General features: G+C 51.9%; 1 protein-coding gene across 3 annotated transcripts; it reads left to right on the top strand.

Moving 5' to 3' along the window:
- The first annotated feature begins 19 nt into the window (after positions 1–19).
- On the top strand, positions 20–21,998 carry AKAP1 (A-kinase anchoring protein 1). 3 transcript variants are annotated; one of them, XM_042966108.1, is made up of 13 exons: positions 21–234; positions 1,615–1,684; positions 7,313–7,435; positions 7,962–9,600; positions 12,152–12,285; positions 13,872–13,998; positions 14,543–14,670; positions 16,761–16,938; positions 18,358–18,508; positions 18,963–19,030; positions 20,452–20,525; positions 20,741–20,803; positions 21,356–21,998. In XM_042966108.1, the coding sequence occupies exons 4-13, from the start codon at positions 7,986–7,988 to the stop codon at positions 21,428–21,430; spliced, it is 2,613 nt and encodes an 870-aa protein (XP_042822042.1). In that variant the 5' UTR covers positions 21–234; positions 1,615–1,684; positions 7,313–7,435; positions 7,962–7,985; the 3' UTR covers positions 21,431–21,998. The 3 variants fall into 3 exon arrangements, with proteins under 3 accessions (XP_042822043.1, XP_042822042.1, XP_042822041.1); XM_042966107.1 differs by having other exon boundaries at positions 12,110–12,285; XM_042966109.1 differs by lacking the exons at positions 20,452–20,525; positions 20,741–20,803; positions 21,356–21,998 and having other exon boundaries at positions 20–234; positions 12,110–12,285; positions 18,326–18,508.
- Positions 21,999–22,325: the final 327 nt, after the last annotated feature.

Genomic DNA, 22,325 nt, shown 5'->3' with positions numbered 1-22,325 from the left:
CACTGTGAGCTAATTGGGAATCTTTAGGGTGCCAACACGAGTCACAGCTCACACGGGCCCCCTACGGATGAAGGCAACAACCCCTTGAACATCAGGACTGGGCTGAGATCAACATCCCTGAGGCATGGCTCTGACACTTTGATTCCTGGGCCCCAGCCATGCTGCTAAGTGCGAGTGGCCCAGCCTACCACCATCCCCCATCCTCAGTAGCAGCCCCAGACACTGCCCATCAAGGTAGGCATTGGCTGTCACAGTATTTCTCTAGCTCTCATGTTTGCTTTGGGGCTTCTGGGAGTACCCTCTAGGACTACGCGTCCAGTAGGTAGCTACCAGCTTGCTGTATGTGGCTATTTAAATTTAATATTAAATAAAATTTAGAGTTCAGTTTGTTATGTTGATCGCATTTCGAGTGCTCAGCTCCCTGTGACAAAGTAGCTGCCAATATTGGACTGTAGTTGTCACTTGGGGAACACCCAGGCCTTTGCCTTTTGTGACCTGTTCTGCTTTGGCCATGTTGCAGCTGCTGCAACTTGTTCCCATTGCCTTGACAGTAAAGGTCAGACTCCTTTTGTCTGGCCTCTACCAGCTCTTCAGCTTTGGCTTCCAGGACTTCTGCTCTCTCTGGGACTTGCTGTTCCCTTCCACCCCCAAAGGCATCTTGGGTTTAGAATCTTAATTTATGTCATTAATGCAGTGTTGCAACCTTAGAAAATTCCGGCCACCTTTGGGATGGCCTTCTCGGGGTTCTGTTTGCCCACTTCTGAAATTGGGCTCAGCGTGTGCAGGTGTGTGTGTGTGTGTGTGTGTGTGTGTGTGTGTGTGTGAGAGAGAGAGAGAGAGAGAGAGAGAGAGACAGAGAGAGAGAGAGAGAGAGAAATTCTTCAGTATGCACTGAGCTTCTGGTGGACAGAAGCTTTTTCTTGCAACTTAAACATATTTATGTGTGAATTATTACGTGAATGTAAGTATATAACTTCAACCTTGTAAGGAATTAGGTAAACACATGCTGTAGAAATCAAGAGGCCCTCTTGGTGGTCTTGCAAAGACCTCTGTGTGTGTGTGGTCTTCCTCTAGCAAACTGGGGGGAGGGGTGAGGGGGGTGGCCCTGACCTTGACCGTGCCCACAACCTGCTGTTGTGCTCTGAATGCAGTGGCAGCAGGTGCTGGGCTTCAGGTTCAGGGTCACGTAACTACTCCCTGTCCTTTGAAGACTCCCTCCCCCTCACTCCCGCCCCCCTCCTTCAAGGGGAAAAGCCCCTCAGCAACAACTTGATGTGCTGGGCATTCTTCTAGGGATGGAGTGTCTTGAACACCTGGGGGACCGTCTTTGATAATGTGAACATATAACCTTGGAATAATGGAAATGTTCAGATTTCAACCTAGGGGGTATATAAAAGTCTGCTCAGAATGCCGAGTGGATGTGGCTTCACTGACCAGGTCCAGGTCCACTCTGGCTTGATAGCCACTTGGCTCCTAAGTGATTGTTTTGTGATCAACTTTCCCATCAATTAATTACACACAACTCCTTTTTCCACAATAACTGTAGCCAAATGGGCTTAGTCACTGGGACCAACACTGTTTGTACTCTTCCCAGAAGTTTGTTTTCTTGTTTAGCAGAAGGCTCTAGACTGCAGTAACCGAGTTGGTCATCGGTGCTGGGAGTGAGGCCATTACTTCTCCAGAGGTAAGCTTTTCTGAGAAGCTGCAGTTTCCTCTGGGAGAAAGGAATCATTTTAAGGATTTTATTTTTTATTTTATTATTTTTAATGTTTGTTTATTTTTAATTTTTTGTCATGTTTTTATTTTATTTTTGAGAGAGAGAATGCAAATGGGTTAGGGGCAGAGAGAGAGAGAGGGAGACAGAATCGGAAGCAGGCTCCAGGCTCTGAGCTGTCAGCACAGAGCCCGACGCGGGGCTCGAACTCAAATACGGTGAGATCATGACCTGAGCCAAAGTTGGATGCTTAACTGCCTGTGCCACCCAGGCACCCCGATTTTTATTTTATTTTTTTTTAAGTGATCTCCACAACCCAGTATGGGGCTTAAACTTACAACCCTGGGACTGAGAGTTGCATCCTCCACCAACTGAGCCAGCTAGACGCCCCAGGAAAGGAAGCCATTTAGAACCTGGACCGAGCAGGTGAATGCTAAGGCCTTGTAGGGCCGAGACACGTGCGCCTTCAGCTCTGTGTGACCACTGGGCAAGCAGCCAGCGTGCATCTATTCCCGGGCAAATGGACCTGCTAAAAATAAGCAGGCAGCTATTTAATTCCAACAGATTCAAAATAGCCAATTCTCCTCCCCACCACCCCTCAGGCAGGGCTCTGCATCTTTCTGCAAGGCTTTCCTTTGGCTTGCCTGAGTGTCTGGGGCCTCTGGAGGGGGAGACCGTGGGGGAGAAGGCTGCTTTCAGTTAGTTTGTGCGTGTGAAGGCTTTTAGACCTGCAGTGTTAAATGCCACTTATGTCTTGAGAAGTTCAGCTTTTTTACAGAAAACAACAAAAACAAAACAAAACCAGGGCAAGGAGAGCAACTTGAGAGTGTGTTCCCAGAAAAGGAAGGTAGCAGAGAGCCTCGTAAGGCTGAAGTGTGCACACTTGTGCGTGTGGGCATATGTGTGTATGCACATGTGAGGGCGGCCCTGTCTGAGAATTCGGGAAAGGCTGCCGTGTCTTCCGGCACCCGTCTAGGCCTCTCCAATGGTGTAAAGCAGGGAAAATGGCATCCTACCGATTCACAAGAAGTCTGTTTGGGGTGAGAGTGGCTCACAGAGGACTCTTGGAAGTGAAGGGCTGAGGAAGTGAGGAACTTCTCTTGATTGGTGGGAAGTGGGGCTTTGGTCACCCGGTGATCCCTGTGAGTCCCCTCCCCGTAGCGGTGCCTTCAGTGAGTCCCAGCTAGGCTCCTCTGGGTGGGGTGGCTGCTGATCCCCCGGGCCCTTGGCTCTGTTCTTGGTGGAGATGATTAATATCTCTAATCACAGTCCCCAGGCGGCAAGGGAAAAATAAACCAGGCGTGCCTTCTCCTGTCTGGGGATATCACACCTCTTTTCTCAAGTTGCTGCAGCATTTCAGTTGGGCAGTTCCTGTGTCCTGGAGATTTCATGGAGACAAGGGCTTTTCCTGGGTACTGGGTTAGACATGGGGGGGGGGGGTGGTGGGCAGTAACTGGTGGGCGCTGGGGATCCAGGTGGGGCATTCAGTATTCACGGGTTGGGTGACATAGCCTCAGGGGACCAGTGTTAAACACCTTCTAGGGAGTCCTACTGACACAATAGCAGGAGGCATCTGGCTTGGAAATGGTGCAGAAACTTCTGAGCTGTGATTAGGTGAGTAGCTATAGTTGACTGTCTGGGGGGAGCTGTGGATGATAGGTTTGGGGTCTCAGCCCCAGTCGGTGGGGAACAAGCAGGACGGGGAAGGTTAGGTGTACAAGCGTTAGAGGTGTTCTGGCAAGCTGCAGAGCAGTGTTGTGTTCCCAGGTGCAGGTCTCTGTGTTTAGTGTAAGCTAGGCTGGGAACAGAAGGGACGAAATGGGGACTAGGGGATAGTGACATGGGGGAGCCAGAGTCTGGGTTGTGGTGTGGATCAACTAGGGTGCCTGGCCAAAGCAGGCTGAGAGTGTATGCTTGAGTGTGGGCCTCTGCTTCTAGCCAGTTCCTGGGATCTCTGGAGGCGGGGCAGGGGTCAACTGCTGGACCCTTGAGATCAACTTCTAGTACCAAAGGGTTGGAGGCATCTCCCAGAGAGGGCGCGTACAAGCAGGAGGAGGGCCAGAGAGAGGAGAGAGAATCCCAAGGAGGCCCTGTGCTGACTCGGGCTCAATCCCATGAACTGTGAGACCGTGACCTGAGCTGAAATCAAGAGTTAGACGTCTAATTGAGCCACCCAGCTGTTTTTAGAGACGGTTTGTATCTTGGTTAGCAACTCCCTCCTTACACACACACACCCCATACTGAGTTTGGCTTTGGGCCCTTGATCTGTAAAACAGGGAAACTGCCCTCTGTGGGTTAATTTTTAGGATTCTTCATCTTCCTCTCTACCCCATTCCATGTAATCTTGTTCCTGAGATCAGAGAATTGGTAGAAGACTGTGGGAATCACAACTATAAAACCCTGTAGAAATGGGATTGCCTAGTTAATAAGGAATCAGAACCTAAATTGACTGCCAAGAAGAGAACTTGGGTTCAGACCCCAGCCACACTTTCCGTTGCGTGTGACCTGGTGGGTGGGACTGACAGTAGGCCATGTGGTAGGCATATTCCCTTATCCTGAGAGCATCCTTCCCCCATGACCTCTATTCCTTCTCAGATTTTATTTATTTTTATGTGGAAGACATTGAATACAAAGCAAATAGCCTGTATGTAATTTGCCACTTTTTCAGGGGCGAGCACATTGTTCCAGAACAGTGGTTCTCTGACTTGAGTGTACATTGGAATCATCTGGGTTAAAAGAAAAAGAAACACCTGGTGCCCTGATCTGACCCTCAGAGATACGGATTTAATTGATTTGGGTGCCACCTTGGCCTTGGGAATTTAAAAGCTTCCCAAGTGATGCTAATGTGCCACTAAGTTGGAGAACTGCTGAGAGAGAAATTTCAAAATCTCTCTCCCTGGAAGGAAGACTATATTGGCAGATAAGAAAAAAACCTAAAAAACCGAAAAGCTATCAGAACTAATAAAAGATTTCAGTAAGGTTGTAGGATGCAGGGTCAATGTACAAAACCTTCGCCACCCTTCCAGCCTAGAGGCTTGGTGTGTGTCTTTCCTGGTTTGCCTGTAGGGTTGTCTGGGCACAGACGGCACACACAAGTGGTGTCCGGGTTTGACCTTGTGTCTCACAGCAGTGTTTCCATGTCCGTACATGAGATCCCCTTCTCTATGACTGGCATGTCCATGAATTCTGCAGTGTGTTTAGCAGTGATTTCCCAAGAATTGTTTCACATGATGCCCCAGTGACCATTATATAGACCTCTGTGCAGAGCTGTTTTTATTCTTTTTTTTTTTTTTTTTTTTTTAAGAGAAGATTGCAGGGGATGCCTGGGTGTCTCGGTTAAGCACCCAACTCTTGATTTTGGCTCAGGTTATGATTTCACGGTTTGTGAGATTGAGCCCCATGTCAGGCTCCATGCTGATAGCACAGAGCCTGCTTGGGATTCTCTCTCCCCCTCTCTCTGCCTGCATGCTCACACACTGTCTCTGTCTCCCTCTTTCTCTCTCTTTCTCTCCAAAATAAATAAGCTTTAAAAAAAAAAAGATTTCAGGTGTGGTGTTTTTAGGTCATAGGAGGTATGGTCATAACTTTTTTTTTTATGTTTATTTATATTTGAGAGAGGGAGACAGAGACAGAATCTGAAGCAGGCTCAAGGCTCTGAACCGTCAGTATAGAGCCTGATGTGGGGCTTGAACTCATGAGAGATAGTGAGGTCATAACCTGAGCCAAAGTTAGACACTCAACGGACTGAGCCACCTAGGCACCCCTTAACCTTTTAAGAGCAGTATGAACTTCCCCTCCTTGGCCCATACATTGCCTCATTCTCTTAAGACATGAGTGGGTTTCCAGACTTAATGTGGAGTAGAACCTGAGTTCCAGTCCTTGGTTATATGATTTTGAACCTTTAAGTTTTTTTTTTTTTAACTTTAAGTTTATTTATTTATTTTGAGAGGGGGAGAGAGAATACCAAGCAGGCTTCGCACTGTCAGCACAGAGCCTGTGGTAGGGCTCAAACTCGGGAACCGTGAGATCATGACCTGAGCTGAAAACCAGAGTTGGATGCTTAACTGACTGAGCCACCAGGTTCCCCTAAGTTTTTATTTAATCTCTACACCCATCGTGGGGCTCAAACTCCCAACCCTGAGATCAAGAGTACCGTGCTCCGCCAATTGAACTAGCCAGGCAACCCTGCATGGAGCTATTTATTTTTTAATTTTTTAAATTAAAAAAATTTTTTTTAATGTTTATTTTTGAGGGAGAGAGACAGAGCGCAAGTGGGGGAGGAGCAGAGAGAAGGAGACACAGAATCCGAAACAGTCCTGAGGCTCCAAGCTGTCAGCACAGGGCTTGAACTCACAAGCTGTGTGATTATGACCTGAGCCAAAGTCAGAAGCTTAACTGACTGAGCCACCCAGGTGGCTTTATTTTTTAATTTTTAACGTTTATTTATTTTTGAGTGAGAGAGGGAGACACAGAATCAGAAGCATGCTCCAAGCTCTGAGCTGTCAGCACAGAGCCTGACATGGGGCTCGAACTCACAAATGGTGAGATCATGACCTGAGCCGAGGTCGGATGCTCAACCGCCTGAGCCACCCAGGTACCCCTACATTGAGCTATTTTAACCTTGATGATGGCAATACCTTCCAAATCAGGTGGTTGAAGATTGAGTGATGCAAGGGAGAGTATCTAGTGAGGTTCTGTGTTTGAATGTGAAGCTGTAAGGAACATCACTGAAGCTTCTGCCTGGAGGGATTCATGGGGTCTTCCGAGTGTGGCCACTGCTTAGCTTCTGCTTTGTGTTTTCTAATCCCATGGATTTACTTCAGATATTAGCAAGAAGGTTTATGGCTTTCCCCACCCTCTCACTTTGGGGCTGAAGATGTTTCCCAGTGTTCCTTCACAAACTGTAATGTGGTTGTGAATCCCCCGGGGGTCTTGTTAAAATGCAGCTAGTCATTCAGGTCTGGGCTGGGGTTGCCTTTGTAGCAGGTTCCCAGGTGATGCTCGGTGTTTCTGGCCCATAGACTGCACTTGAAGAAGTAAGGTCCTACAGCAGTGGCCCCCAGCCTCCACTGAACTTTAGAACCACCTGGGAACCGTGTGCTCTGGTTTTGCCAGAGACCATTAACATAATTAAACCAGGAAGAGTTGTTAAAGCCTTTACACTTGTCTCTGCAACAAAGCTCAAACCCAAATTAAGGTATAATTCACCGTATCAGTGGAGGAGTTTTGGTTTTAAGACGTCTTGTGATTTTTGCAGACAGAATAAAATTTACTGGCATGGGAGGTACTGAGTCATAAGCATTCTGGAATAAGTCTGTCACATACCTCTAAAGAGAGCTAACCCTGCTTTGCATAGCACTTAATACATAGCTAATCTTCATATCAACCATCCTTTATGAGATGTGTCCCCGTCTTATGATGAAGAAAACTGAGGTTCCTATCTCCTTTACACGTCTACCACCTTCTTCTGTCTAGGCCCTTATCATCTCTCCTGGCCTGGATCCAACTGACTTAGGTCTCCAGGTTCCTGTCACTTGATATGCTGTTTATCCTACTCCCAGAATCACCTGGTAACAGTTTGGTGTATGTGCCTTGCAGACCTCCGCTGGTTCTCTGTTGCCTACAGGATAAAATCCAGACTCCACAGTGAGGCCCCAGAACCCTCATCGAGTCCACTAAGCAACTTGATTCTTCAAGCATGACCTGTATCTCCATGCCACTGTATGTTTTGCTGGTCTCTTACCCTGGAGCAACCCCCTCATCCTTTTGAAATCTTCTTCATCCTTTGCTCCAGCTCCCTCTTGCTACATAACGGTTTCATTGACTCATGATTTTGTGGGTGCATGTGCGGGACATACATACATGTGAATTTCAACAGGCATTTAAAAATACTCCAACGTCATCTGAATGGATAAGTGTTCCGGGAGTTTAGGGAACTAAAACACTAGACACACTATCCCCTTGGGGGAGCATAGAATTTGGCATTGAGGAGTGATGCAGGAAGGGATTTGGGCCCAAGAGAAGGCTTGTCTTGTTTCAAGGGAGCGTGCTCAGGAGGAGGGAGCAGAAGGGGGCATCTCTCCCTGCCCACCTGCCTCCAGTGGATCACACATAGGGTGCGAGCAGGAGGAGGGATGTCACTTACAGAGGCAGGGAAAGGGAGAGAGAGTAGCTGGTTGTCTTTCCTGTGCAGTGGTATCAGGATCCCCCTACCTGGCTCTCATCGCATCTCTCTCCTCCTCTCCAGGTATCATTTCTTCAGGCCTCCAGGATGGCCATCCAGTTCCGTTCACTTTTCCCCTTGGCATTGCCTGGAATGTTAGCACTCCTCGGCTGGTGGTGGTTTTTCTCTCGTAAAAAGCATGTCAGCAGCCAGGACAGACAGGTGGAGGCCAGCGCTGTGGAGCTGAGGGCTGGCCATGCCATCAAAGAGCCACTCCCCATGGAGGACCCCCATCCTGGAGTAGCATCCATGCCCCCCAGCATTGCGCTGCCCGCGGAAAAAGAGCTGTCCACCTTGAGCAAGCCTCCCGCCGAGCCCCCAGCCTTGCTGCGGGCACATCCAGCCTGTCGCAGGTCAGAGTCCTCAGGCAGCCTTCCTAACAGCACAGAAGTGAGATTTCGACCGGGAACACGCAGAGATGACAGTACAAAGGTGGAACTAGCCCTGACGGGTGATGAAGAAGCCAAGTCCATTCCTCCTGAGTGTCCCCTTCTGACCCCAAAAGGTGTTCCTTTCCCCCGCGAAGCGGCTGAGGTGTGCAAGCAAGAGTCCCCGTTCAGTGGGCCGGCGGGGCGGGGTGGGCAGGGCCAGGCTGCGGCCCCCCAAGAGAAGCCAAGAGAGACGGGTGGGGCGGAAGGCACTGGCGACGCGGTGTCAGCAGAAAATGTGCCGGAAGAGAGTGTGTTGTGCCGGGAGCGTGGCTCTGAATCACAGACCAGCAAGTTGCCCACCCTGGCTCCCTTGGGAGGTGCCGGGGAGAAGGGGATTGGCCGCCCGCCACAGGCCGAGGAGGACGCAGCGGGGCAGCTGCTGAGCAGCCTCGTGGGGTCGGCTCACGTGGAGCTGACGGAGGACGGCGAGCCGCCGGTGCCTCGGGCCAGTGGCAGAGCCTGTGACGCACACCGCACAGGAGAGCCGGGCACAGGGGGCGCCGCGGAGCAGAATGAGAAGATTGAGCAGGCTGCCTACCAGATCATCTCCAAAGTGATCTTGGAGGCGACCGAAGAGGTGCTGGCCACCACCATGGACAGGATCGCAGGTCGGGTGTATCAGGCTTCGGCCGGGCAGCTGCACGGGCAGAAGGAGGAGAGCCGCGCCCCAGCCTGCCAGAAAACCGCCCCAGGGCAAGAGGCCGAGGAGCCAGCTCCGGCCGCCGTTGAGGCAGAGGCGGCCTCGCGCGTGTCCGTGTCAGAGTCAGACGCCGCCCTCCTGTTGCCAGGCCCGCCCGCGGAGGACCTGCCACCACCAAAGACCTACGCGAGCTGCCTGAGCAGCCCTCTGTCCAGCCCCAGCAAGGACAAGAAGCCAAAGAACTCTGCACACCACATCTCCCTGGCCCCCTGCCCACTGCCTGCCGTCCCCCAGGGGGAGTTGCTAGATGGGGCACGTGTCCTGGTGGAAGATACCGGATGTGTCACCTGCACCTCTGACAGCAGCCAGAATGTCCCTTCAGTGGTCTCTGAGCAGTGCTCAGATTCCATCAGCGCTTCAGGGCTTGAAGACTTGTGCACGGACACCAACTCAAGCCCCAGGGACAAGGCCATCACCCCGCTGCTGCCAGAAAGTACTGTGCCCTTCAGCAATGGGGTGCTGAAGGGGGAGCTATCTGACTTGGGGAATGAGGATGGATGGACCGCGGATGCGGAAGCAGATCATTCGGGAGGTAGGAGGGTCTTGGGCGTCCCTCACCTAGAGGATGGGGTGGCCGGGTGTCTGTTTGGTGGCCAAAGGCTGCTGGTCTGCCTCCCTCTGCTGCTTCTGCAGTAAGAATGCTCTTCGACTCTGTGTCCCGGCTGGCCTGCAGAAGGTTGGGGTGCAGCGCAGCAGTGGTGGGTAACTGAGAAGTTGGGCTGCCCTGAGCCCCCCAAAGCCCCAGGAGCTGTAACTTGGTTCGGCAGCCAGGGACCCTCCCTAGTCCTCCTGAAGGAGCCAGCTCAAAGTTGGTTTCGCTGATTAACCTCAGCGTGCCTCTTTTCTCTCTTTTAAACCAACCTCTTAAAGGTTTTTGTAATGGAGAGGCCTCCTTAGCTTAATTCCAAAGTACCAAGAGTGGGTGTGAGCTTTTTTTTTTTTTTTTTGAATGGTTGATTTCCTTTTAATCATGTGCTTGTTCCCATGTCTTCACCTGCCTTCCTTCTCCAGAAGCTCTTACCGGGTAAGTGCCCAGGGAGCGGCCACGGCTTTGACATTGCGGGAGGCTCTCGCTTTCCTGCCTTGTCGCCACTGTTCCTCGGCACAGAGCCCTCCACCATTTCCTTTCCGTGCGGCCGCAGCTCCACCCCGGGAAGGAGGGGCACTTTGGTAACCAAGTATCCACTGGGTTTTTCAAGTGCTGACCCCAGCGTAGACAGTTCAGACCGCTAACTTACAGGTCAGCAGCTCCTGACCCTGGTTTTGCAGCCACCCTGGGGTATTTTCATTTATCTCCCGGAAAGAGGCCATGAAGATCCCCTCCCCCGTGGGGGTCTCTGATCTGCTTGCCCTGGAGCCAGTCCCTACCCTCTCTGCTCCAGGCAGGTTGGGGGTCTTTGCTGGGAGTTTTACTACTTGCAGCAGGACTTTCATCATAGCACATTTTTGTCACCTTTGACACTGCTGATTTATGTACCTCTAAAGGAAAAAACTCCTCATTGTGATCATGAGTGTACAAGGCCAGAGACTGTAAGATGCATCCTAACATCAGGGATGTTAAAATCGTTTGTTTGTTTGCTTGTTTGTTTAATAAGAAAGATCTTAAAGTGGGTAAACAATTTTTTTTTTTTTTAAGAATAAAGGAATTTCCCTTTGTCTGCTGGCCCTCGGCCAAATTAACAGGCCTGCCAGCCGTGTCATGCCACCTCTAGATTGACTGGCGGCTACTCTGCTGCGGTGAAGGCCTCGTGTTTAGGCCTTTTGGAAGAGAAGGCGGTGATGGGGCGTGGTGATGGTGGGGAAGTGTGGGGACAACAGATTCGAACTTGGCGGTACCATTTGCCCAGCACTCCATTGTGCGCAGCACAGGCTCCCGCCTCCCCCACATCTGCACCTTGGTGCACGGCCCTCCCTGTGCGTGAGGAAGTTGAGGCTGAGCGGGGCTGGGACCACCAGCTAAGGAAGCTGGCCTGTGAGCACAGCCTGCTGGAGTCCTGTGTGGTCTGAGCCACCTCTGGGTGTCCTTGGGGTGGCCGGTACCAGCCAGTCCTGTTTTGTTCGGGAGAGGCTGGAGCCCCTGATGTTGAAGGATGAAGTCCCTTTCAAGGTGATTCTTCCTTAGCTGGGAATGGAATCTCTTTTAAGCCTTGCTCTGCATCCAGACAGTACATGCATTGCTTGGCAAAGGATTATGTCCAGAGTTTGGAAAAACCATGTGGATAATAACCTAATTAGTAGACTCTAAGGAGCGATCTATTTCTGGCAGTTGAGTCGTCCATATTTAAGCTAGAGTCCTCTTAAGCTGGTCTGGACCCGTTTTTCTGAGATGGCCTCCTGGCACATTCTTGAGCAAGAGTGGAGCAGACCACATTGATCTCAGGGTCCTGCTTCCTGCTCTGTTGTCTGGAGCATGAACTTCAGTTCAGTCTTTTGACCGGGGGTTAAAGACCCACCATGAGCCCAAAGGGCATTCAGAGTTGTACAGGTCAGGCCTAAGAGAGGGAAAGGAGAGCCGCCTTCCTCCGTCTACTTCCAGTAGGCCCCAGGTGGCATAGGATGAGAATGGCGCCTTCAAGGGTAGACTCTTTCTAGCTCTGCCTGGCTGAAGGTCATGGCCCTTGAGCCCAGGCCTGGGGCCTTGGGGGCCTTAGAGTCTCTTGGTTTGAGGGGCTGGCATAGTCAGAAGGGTGTGGGCCAGTTGTGACTGGTCGGTCTCCGTGGAAGCCAGCACCTGATACCCGGCTCCTGGGACCGTGTGGACCTGCTGGCCCGCTCCCCCGCCCCGTGGGCTCCCCTTCCCAGCTCACCACTTGTCTCTGCTCAGGCAGCTGTGGCTGGGCGTGGCTGCCAGTTCAGCAAGTGGGGCTGTGAGCGACAGGCTAAAATTAGGTGTATCTACACCCCCAGTTCTCCTTTCATTGGGGTCGTTCCGAGCCTTTTAGACTGCGGGTTGACAGCCGCCAAGCTTGAGGAGGGGGTGTGGGGCGGGGGGCCTCCTGGGAATGTGAGTTGGGAAGTTCTGCATTATTGACTTCTCTTAGCTGGTGTCTGTGTGTCTGTGTATGCCGCTTCCTCCCCTGCAGGATCGGACAGGAACAGCATGGATTCAGTGGATGGTTGCTGTGGCCCCAGGAAGACTGACGGTTTCCAGAACGCCCAAGCGGGCTCCAGTCCTAAGAAGGTCGACCTCATCATCTGGGAGATCGAGGTGCCAAAGGTAAGGGCTGCAGGGTCATGGGGCTTAGGGGGAGGGACAGTAAACCCAAAGCAGTCCCTGAGTGAGCCAGAGGCTGAAGGGAAAAGGGAGTGCCACACTCTGCCACGGTTCGGAGAGCTTGCTGTGAGGTGGAATCCCCTCAGCCGCCCTCAGGAGGGGCCTGTTCTTGTCCGCTTCAGACTCACAGGCCGCTCGCTCCCCCCTGGGGCTGTCCTGTGTGTGTGTTCTGGGGCTCAGGTCATCTGAGATGCCCACAAAAGCCAGACTGAGGATGTGGGCCAGGCAGGAGTCCCTTCACTGCGCTCTGCCCAAGCTCTCCAGCGCAAAGTAGACTTGGTAATTGAGCACAGCATAAGTCTGTATTTCGGAGAGCTTGAAAAGTATAGAAATGTATGAAGAAAATAACAAGCTGCTCTAGTCTCACCCCTGAGAGTGACTGTGAAGACTTTTATTTCCTTCTCGTCTTGCACCCTGTGGTTTTTAAACAAAACTGAGATTATGTTGCTTTAATTAATGCTTTTAAATATTTAACAATTTAATTTTCCTGTGTTATTCTCTGAAAATATAATTTTAACTGCGTTATTCGTTGTGTGAACGTCAGTTTACTTCACTAGTCCCCAAATCCAGGGTGCTTAAGTGGTTTCTAGCTTCTTGCTGTTCTAACTTACAATTTATTAGCTTGATCTTGATGTTTATTTCTGGGGCTCAGAAATAATTGGCCAGCTGAATTCTCCTGGGCGCTTAGCTCCCTGCTGCCGTGGAGACTTGGCTTGGTTTGAACTCTGGGTCAGGCGGGCTGCTTTGACCCCAGGGTGCTGGCTCCCTTGGTGTTTTCTCCTGCCGTGACCCTGATAGCAATCCTGCCCTCTTCTTCAGTGGTTGCAAAGGGTGCGCCCAGGCAGCTCTGGGTGCAGAGCGACTGTGTCCTTTGTGGCTCTGCTGGGGTGGGGTCGTTTGGGATCATCTCCGAGCTTGTCTTACATCATGGCTAAGTTTGGCTTCTTCTGTCTGCCTTGAACTCTTGGCATGCTGGGCACTTTTGCAAGCCTCGTGCTCTGAAGGCTCCAGCCCGCTATCAATTGGCAGCAGAAGCCCAAGGGTTCTTTTGACTTTTACTTTCAAACGGAGCCTCTATCTTTGAAACCAGATAGACTTGAAGAGGTCAGAAACCAGATAGACTTGAAGAGGTCAGAGAAGTCCTAAATCGTGCTTGTGCTGGTGAAACATCTAGTGTAGATTTGGGAGGAGAATATGCTGCTTTGCAGCTTTCTGGATGTAGGCCAGGTTGTCGGAGGAAGAAATGGGAACTGCTGAGTCCTGGGGGCCAGACTGTGTCGTTCAGCCACTTAGTAGCTTTGTGATATTGCGTGAGTTACTTAGCCTCTCTGAGCTTGTTAATTTGTAAAACAGTGATAAAGGTATCTGTTTCATGGTAAGTGCTTACAGCAGTGCCTGGCAAATGAGTGCTGGCATGTTAACCGTTAATATGTTTGAGCTTGACCTTGTGTAAAACAAAGGTAGGTCTTGGGGAACGCAGGGAGTTGGTTTCCCATTAACACCCCCAATTGTCTCTCTGTCTCTCTCAGCACTTAGTTGGTCGGCTAATTGGCAAGCAGGGGCGGTATGTGAGTTTTTTGAAGCAAACGTCTGGTGCCAAGATCTACATCTCAACCCTGCCTTATACCCAGAACATCCAGATCTGCCACATAGAAGGTCAGTGGCACCTGCCACCCTTTGTTTAGGTTTCTTGCCTGAAAGCATTTGAGTCCCAGTTCTTCCCCTTTTGGGATCTCAGTCTCCAAATAGAGAACGCTGATCATCCCAGGTGATCTTCAGCCCTCCTCTCCAGTTCAGGTACTTGAAGGGGCCTCTGCTCCCTCCCCCAGATCTTCTGGCCAGGAGAGGCATGGGCACTCAGGCAGGCTGGGGGTCCTGGCCTTATAGTGCCCGCTGCCTCACACGCCTCCCTCGCAGAGCAGAACGGGATTCCCCTCCGGTCGGTGAGGGCTGGGCCTTTCCCATCTGCTAGCCTCCTATTGCATTCAAAGCATGGACACAGCGGCAGAGGTACCATTTGAAAGGTCAGTGGGTTTCAAGCCTCTGTAGATGCTTTTCTTCTTAAGGCAGAACTTAGCTGTTTGGCACTCTAAAGATTTACTTGAGCTCTGGGAAAAGTCTGGTGGAGTGGGGGTTGTGTGTGAGTTTGGTTTTGCAGTTTGTCCTACCCACTGGCTCTCCTGCTTTTACCCCTATCTAGGCTCTCAGCATCATGTGGACAAGGCGCTGAACCTGATTGGAAAGAAGTTCAAGGAACTGAACCTCACCAATATCTACGCTCCCCCACTGCCGTCACTGGCACTGCCTTCTCTTCCAATGACTTCCTGGGTGAGCATGCGCCTGGGGGACCAGATCCTCTTGCCTTCCTTTCACCCCAGCCTGCCCCAAATAAGAAACTCCCGACTGTGGGCCCACAAGGCCAAGAGCTCGTTGACATCTCTGACCTGTCACCTCTGGCCTCCTCTGGTCAGTTCAGTTATGCTTCTATTTTTTTATTTTTGAGAGAGACAGTGCAAGTGGGGAAGGAACAGAGAGACAGGGGAAGGAGCGGAGAGAGAGGGGGACACAGAATCCAAAGCAGGCTCCAGGCTCTGAGCTGTCAGCACAGAGCCCATCGTGCGGCTCGAACCCACTAACTGTGAGATCATGACCTGAGTGGAAGTCGGACGCTTAACCGACTGAGCCACCCAGGCGCCCCTCAGTTATGCTTCTAGTCTGTGTTTTCTGGGGCTGGGCTTTACGGCTGAAGTGCTGGTACAAAGCCAGACGTGCCTCTGTCCCCACTTGGAGGGATGGTTCTCCTCAGGCCGGCACCTGTTGTGTTTTTAAGGCATTTGCCTAGGAAGGATTATGGTCTATCCAGGAGACCGGGTGCACTTGGTTGGCTTGGGTCTCCTTAAAGCTGGTGCTGTGTGCAGAGTCACAGCCTAACCCCTCTGAGGCCTGGGTGGGACCCACCATTGTGGGCTTGGATGGGCTCGTAATGGGTCCTTGTGTTCCTTACTCCTAGTTGAGCCGGGCCTAGTGATGGCCCTGGTGAAGGATTCCCTTTCCCTTTCCCTTCTCATGGGAAATACCTAGATTATTAAAGGAGAAGAAATTCTCCCCACCAGGCTGTGGAAACCCGGAGGCTCTTTGGAGGGAAAGCTGACCTCTTGGGGCCTCTGTGTGCTGGGGGCCGTGGCGTTTCTGGGGCCTGTCACTCAGATCCTGCAACATGCCTCCAGCTCTATTTGAGCTTTATCTCACTAGTAGAAGAATTGTAGGGTTTTGTAGGCCAAAGACGACTGTTGCATTTCACACGTGGGCTGAACGTGCTTCTTCAAGAAAATTACCTCCCTAGCTTTTGTTTGGGATGGTTGACTTCTCGGTTCTGTATCTTGCCCCTCCAAAGATCTCTGTGCCGTGGGTGAAGGCAGGGGATGGAGGTCCTGTTGTCTTCTGTGGATGTTTGGGAGTGGGCTGAACCCCACTCTGTCCTTTACTTCTGAATCATAGCATTTTTCCCAGCAGGCTTGGACCAGACCTGCTCTTAAATTATACACAATTGAGCAGTTGTTAGGGCTTCCTCCCATTGTTCTCTGTGTGGAGAGGAGATCCCAGATACCTTGCAACCAGCAGCACTCGGGGGAGGTGGGGAAGTCAGAACTCTCAGCCAGAGGTGTGGCCACCTGACTGGATGGTGGACTAGACATCTTTCTGTGTCCAGGCCCACCTAGATGTTGCCTGTAAGGGAAATTAGTGTCTAGGGACAAGTCTTTTTGAGACCAGGCTTAGCCTCTGCTAGGACCTCTAATGTGGGGCCTGGCCACTGAGCAAATCTACATTCCGAATAGCAGAGTGGGAAGGACTTGGGAGGGTGTCTGTGGAGTGTAGAGAGGAAGAGACAGTAGGACTCAAACAGTTGGGTCCTTGTTGGCAGGAAAGCGGAGGAGAGAGAGCCTGTCAAACTTGAAGCTCCTGGGATCAGCTGCAGGGCCACAGATGCTGGCTGGGGGGCCTGAGGGCCTGCCCACCTCTTATCCCCTGGTAGCTTGTTCTCAGTGGCCCCTCATTCCCTTGCCTTCCCTGGTGCTACAGTCTCAAGTAGCGGTGGGGGGAGCGGAGGCTCTGGTGCCTGGACCCTGCCCGGGGCCCCTCACTGTTTCCACAGCTGCCTCCTCCCTGCCCAGCCCTGAGGCGAGGCCGCCTCTGGAGGTTACTGTTGGCATTGCAGGACAGGGCCTCTGAGGTGTCACACTTTCCATGGCTGAAGAAGTTTTCCTTGAACTTCTGCCATTTGGGTGCCATGTTGTGTTGGGTTGTCATGCCCTTTTCAAAGAGGTGCCAGTTCAGAGACTTGCCCTGCGGCCTCAGGGCTTACCTCAAACCCGAGAAGGATTGTTGCAGCGCCTGCTGCCCCTTCTCGTCCTCTGCAGCTCATGCTCCCCGATGGCATCACTGTGGAGGTGATCGTGGTCAACCAGGTCAACGCTGGGCACTTGTTCGTGCAGCAGCACACGCACCCCACCTTCCATGCACTGCGGAGCCTGGACCAGCAGATGTACCTGTGCTATTCTCAGCCCGGGATCCCCACCTTGCCCACCCCGGTGGAAAGTAAGTGCTGCCCTGGGGTCAGCGGGGAGCCCTGGCCAGGCCATGGGGAGAGGTTTTGGGGGTGGCCTGTTCTGCCCTTGGTCTTGACCCAGGAGGAGGCTGTTCTGGGATCCTTCATGGGAACAGCATCCCTGAGTGCTTGCCAGCAGAATGGAGTTATTGTGGGCTGGGTTACCCAGCGAGCCCAATGGAAATGGTCTTCCCACTGGCTGACAGAGTCCCGTGGGGTTGGAGTAGAGTTTTAACACACGAATTCTAGCTCTGCCATGTATCTGTGGAATGGGGCTGATGCCAGCTTGCTCCAGGAATTAGGGTTGGATTATTCTATGTAAAGAGCCTGATCCAGATGGTGATTCTCGTAGAAGCTCCTGACGGGCAAGAGGCCTTTGTGGTGGGTTGGTTCATCTCCGTTTGACAGATGAGAAAACTGAGCCTCTGAAGTCGAGGGAGTTGCCTAGGTGACACTTGAGCAGGAACCAGGGTCCTGGGGTCTAAACTCACTTGTGGTCTTGAGTCTGTCCTTTGTCACTATTTTCTTTGTTGCCCATGTTGGCGAGAATCCAAGGTCAGAACATCTCTTCACCCATTGCTATCAGGGACTCCTAACCTGGAGCACCCTAGGGGGCTTCAAGGCATTTGAGAGATCTGTGAAGTTACTGAGATCACAGAAATAAGGATTTAATTTTCATCAGAGTCTCTGTTGTTGCCTCAATCCAGCAGTGAAGACCAAACTGGGGTCTGAGTGACTATGCCAGGGGTTCCCCTTAAGGGTCAAGGTCAGGACACAGTGTGGTCAACTGAGTGTGCAGGCCCTCAGCCTGTAGTTCCGTTTGTTCTGGCCCTGCTGCTACAGGCAGGGGTTGGTGACCGCTGGCTGCCAGGGACACGTGTGCTCTGAGCAACTTCCTGAAGCAAAGGCTAGAAGAAGCGGGCTTAAGCCTGCAAGTCCCCTTCTGATCAACTTCTGATCAACTTCTGAGTTGTCACGGGCCGGAACAGGCCCTAGACGCCAGGCCAGTGAGATCTGCCACATTTGGAGGTTTTTGATTCTTTCTGGGACTCTCCCTTAAGAATATAAATCCCCCTTCCCTGAGTTTTAGATTTTACTTGGTTTCTTCTGGCCAATCCTTATCTATCTCAGGCTCTAGTAGGTTTCAGAGTAGATGGATCTGGAAGAATGCTTTTTGGTCTGCAGAGCTTTTTGGGTGGCATGTGGGAGGCCAAATTTCCCACATCTAGGTCCTTCCCTTGGCCAGTCTCGGGCTCCAGGGAGGCTGTGGGGGCTCCTTGCTATTCCCCTGCCCGGTGGAGGCACAGGACTCTGAGAAGTAAGGTGGGGAGGTGGGTAGCACTGACTGGGGACCCTTGGTGCCCTGTCGTATGCCAGGACTGTCCACACGCTCTCTTCCTGCCCTGCAGTCACGGTCATCTGTGCTGCCCCCGGTGTGGACGGTGCCTGGTGGAGAGCCCAAGTGGTGGCCTCCTACGAGGAAAGCAATGAAGTGGAGATCCGCTACGTGGACTACGGTGGATATAAGAGAGTGAAAGTGGACGCGCTCCGGCAGATCCGGTGGGTCCACCCTCCTCCGACGAGCGCATGCCATGCGTGTTGGGGCTGTGTGATCTCTGCAGAGCTGGCACAGTTCTACCAAGCCTGGGACGTAGGTTGACCCTTTCTCCTGCTGCCTACTCTGGTTTGGCAGCGTCTGATAGGAACCTACTGCAATGCTTGCCTCAGTCAAACTGAGCTAGAAAGGCCTGTCTTGAGGAGGAGGTCCCCGGGTATTGTAGGACACAAGTGAAGCAGCTCCTCTGGGAGTTGGATGTGAGCAGTCCCTCTGAGGTCAGGCTGCAGCAGGGAGGTGGCCTGCATCCAGGGAGCCGCGGCCTCCTTGCCCATCGTAGAGGCCTCTGCTTCGCTTCATCCTGGGTCGTGGGGGGCTCACAGCTCGAAGCAGAAGATCGGTATTGGAGTAGAGTCAGACTTCAGGTTCATAAACAGGGTTCCTTCCTTACCTTTCTAGGTCCGACTTTGTGACCCTGCCGTTCCAGGGAGCAGAGGTCCTTCTGGATAGCGTGATGCCCTTGTCAGGTAACGGTCGAGGCCTCTGGCTTTGTGGGAACAGTTGTTGAGAGTGGGTCTTTCTCTTTGAGCGCCTTCCTTTGCACCCAGAGGGCTTATGCTAAATGCAGATTGCTGCGTCTGACGGAGTTCTTGATTGAATAGGTCTGGGCCAAGGCCCAAGGATGTGCATCTCTCTAACAAGTACTCCGGTGATGCCAGTGCTGCTGGCCCTGGACCCACCTTTCAGGACCACCGTTGTGGACTTTACCTAGACCTCCGACCTTGAGAGGTTGCAAACACAGACACCTTCCAGAACCTAGTTGAGACCCAGAGTCCTAGCATGTGTGGTTGAGGGCAGGCATTGAGGCCACAGCACTGCTCAGCTAGGCCCTGTGGGGACCATGCCAGCACCGAGCAGTGTGGTATCTTAGACTAACTGCATCCCCTGAGGGTAGGGGACTAACAGTGGTCCTGGGCAAGTTGGTTAGCCTTGCCATTGTTTTTTGTTTTTTTTAACCATCTGGAAAATGGGATAGTACCTGTCCTTCAGGGCAGCTGAGGAAATTACATAAACCTAGGAACTGATATGTGGATGCTGGTCAAGTTGCAGCTGTCGATGACCAGGATGTTTTCTATTTGTAGGTAATAAATAGTCCGATCATCCCACACTCTTCTAATCTTGTTCTTGTCTAAAGCAGTGAAGTGCATTAGAGGCACTACAGTCTAGCCAGAGTCCTTCCTGTCAGCTAGAGCGCTGGGCAAGGCCTGTCTCCTTTCCTTATTGCTCTGTCCAGCATCCCTCTCCATTTCTGTCCCACCTCCACAGTCCCGCCCAGCTGACATGCTCCCTGTCATGGCATTCCCAGACCTTCCCAAACACAAAGGCATTCCCAGACCTTCACGAACTTGCCTCTCCCATCCTTACCACCTCTTGCCTTGGCTGTGTCCTTGTGCATAACTTTATAATCCGACAACGAGGGCTGCCTCCATGGCTTGCTGCTTAGATTCGAAACCCACCTTCACCACTCTGGGGGCTGGTCGACTTCAGCCACCACCTTAGTCTCTCTGTTCCCACCTGGAAAGTGGGGATAACATCGCATTCGTAGGGTGTTGCTGCTTCAGTGGAAGAAGATCTACGTGTTCAGCCCAGTCAGCACGCCAATAGGTGGTGGTCGTGGTGGCAGCGGTGTTCCCATTGAAGGCAGGGTTTCTGTCCCTTTGGGCCCCACCTGCGGTGGGTGGGTGACCTATAGCGGAGACCCTATGAGTGTGTCCACTTGGAGCCCCGTGGAGGCTTGGCCTGTGTCCCTGTCACAGGCGGCTCTTCCAAAGGAAGTTGTCACGTGCCCGGCAGCACCTGAGGCATCTTCTTGGAAAAGCTGTGTAAGTCATGACAATGCTTTGCCTTGGTGAAAGCCTACCTGCTGCTTTTCTTTTTCCTTCTAAAGATGATGACCACTTCTCACCTGAGGCCGATGCAGCTATGAGCGAGATGACGGGAAACACAGCACTGCTGGCTCAGGTGTGTGGGTGGGGGCGGCCAGGCCGCACGGGGGCTGTGTGAGGAGCTTCCTGCCTGGCGTGGGCACAGCCTCCTGGCCTCTCTTATCCAGGATCTTGGATTCCTGGGAACTGACCTTTGAATTCCTTTCTCCTTTGTGGCTTGGGCCCTGGGCTGAGGAGGGGTGCATGGGGTAGCTTTTAAACATGCTTGCTTTTTTTCTGTTGTTTTTCTAGGTGACAAGTTACAGTCCGACTGGCCTTCCTCTGATTCAGCTATGGAGTGTGGTTGGAAATGAAGTAAGTTCTGTTCTTTCCTTTAAGTTGCTGGCCGGCAGTCATGGGTTGATTTGGAGCTGGTTCTGCTCTTGTCTCCGCTTGAGACCATCAGAAAACTATAGGCCTGTAGCCTGCACCTGTAGCGATGGCGGGAGATGTCTTTGGTCGCCACAGCTGGGGGTGGTGATGCCAGTGTCGTCTAGCGGGTGGAGGCCAGCAAGCGGGTGCTGCTTGGCTTCCTGCCGTGCGCAGACAGGCCCCACGACAAAATGTCAGCGGTCCTTCCTGGATCTTATCTAGACCTCTTCCATTGGGTTTTCCATTGCGTTTCTTGGTATTAAAGCTCAGATTTCTTCAGTGTATTGAAAAGCCTGTCGTCCTGCCAATAGAACATTAAGTAAATGCCCCTTGTTGGCCTAGAGGGGTCCTGCCTCCGCCCCCTGTCTCTCTCGGACCTGGACCTGTCGCGTGCATTGGTTGTCTGGGACTGTGAGAGGGAGAACCCCGGGGCTGGCTTGAGAAATGGCCCCGGGGTGGAGTGGGCAGAGCTCTCAAGGGAACTTTGTTTTCTAGGCGGTGTTGATAAACCGGTCGCTGGTGGAGCGAGGACTTGCTCAGTGGGTAGACAGCTACTACGCAAGCCTCTGACCCCCGCCCCCCACGGCCTCGTCGGAGTCTCTTGCACTGGTGACGCTGGGCTTGGCGCTAAGGCAAAGACTTTACATCAGAATAACAAACGTTATCTTCCCCGGAAAGTTCTCTTTTTTTTGTACTGTAGTCACGTTGACAAGGAGGGAACCGTGGGTTCTTTCAAAGCCATAGGATGGTGTTGAATGAGCTAGTCGGCTTAACCTGGTTCCAAGCCTTTAAAAACAAAACAAGACAAAAAGCCGAATTAGAAAGGGTGGCAGCCGGGCTGTCCTCCACCACCTGCACTCCACCGTCCCCCGCCCTCCCTCCGCAAGACCGAACCACCGCAGCCACTGGCTGAGGGCTGTGCTGCTTGCTTCAGAGGGTTTCTTTTACTTCATTCAGAATCTTTCTTCAGGGAGCAAGACATGAAATCACTAATCGGCATTGATTACTTGTACAGCTGTCGTAAATGAATTTATGATGTTTAACCAGTTTTTATAAACTTCATCTAGGTCTCTCAGAAGGCAGACTTTTTAATGCATATGTAAATACGAAGCAGTCATACCTCTGGCCTTGGTCCCTGGGGGAGGGAAGCTGTTATCTCGCCAAGCCTGGTTGTAATTTGTATCCATTTTCTATTTGTGCAAACTCTGTAAATATATGTTTAAAAAAATGTAATATTTTGTATAAGATACACTGGAGAACAAAGGGAACTCAAGATTTTTCCACACCCACATCATCTGTGAGCAGAAGTTCCTTCTGTGGACTACAGCCGCCTGCCTGGGCCAGCTCCTCAGGTGGCTTCCTGGGTGCTGGCTGGACAGGGTGACTGTGTGCTATAGATTGTGATTGGGGCTTTTTTTTTTTCTTTTTTTTTTTTTCTTCCCTGTACAAATTTGTTAAAAAAAAA

This window comes from Panthera tigris, chromosome E1, assembly GCF_018350195.1.
Source record: "Panthera tigris isolate Pti1 chromosome E1, P.tigris_Pti1_mat1.1, whole genome shotgun sequence".
In the NCBI taxonomy this organism is placed as follows: domain Eukaryota; kingdom Metazoa; phylum Chordata; class Mammalia; order Carnivora; family Felidae; genus Panthera; species Panthera tigris.
This window is presented reverse-complemented; position numbering and strand designations above follow the sequence as displayed.

What these genes read in the sequence shown, in the direction of transcription:
- AKAP1 (XM_042966107.1), top strand. Translation starts at nt 7,986, where the DNA reads ATGGCCATCCAGTTCCGTTCACTTTTCCCCTTGGCATTGCCTGGAATG. An exon ending in CTTGCCCACCCCGGTGGAAA is followed by an intron (nt 16,939 to 18,357) that starts GTAAGTGCTGCC and finishes CCTGCCCTGCAG; the next exon opens with TCACGGTCATCTGTGCTGCC. An exon ending in ACACAGCACTGCTGGCTCAG is followed by an intron (nt 20,526 to 20,740) that starts GTGTGTGGGTGG and finishes TTGTTTTTCTAG; the next exon opens with GTGACAAGTTACAGTCCGAC.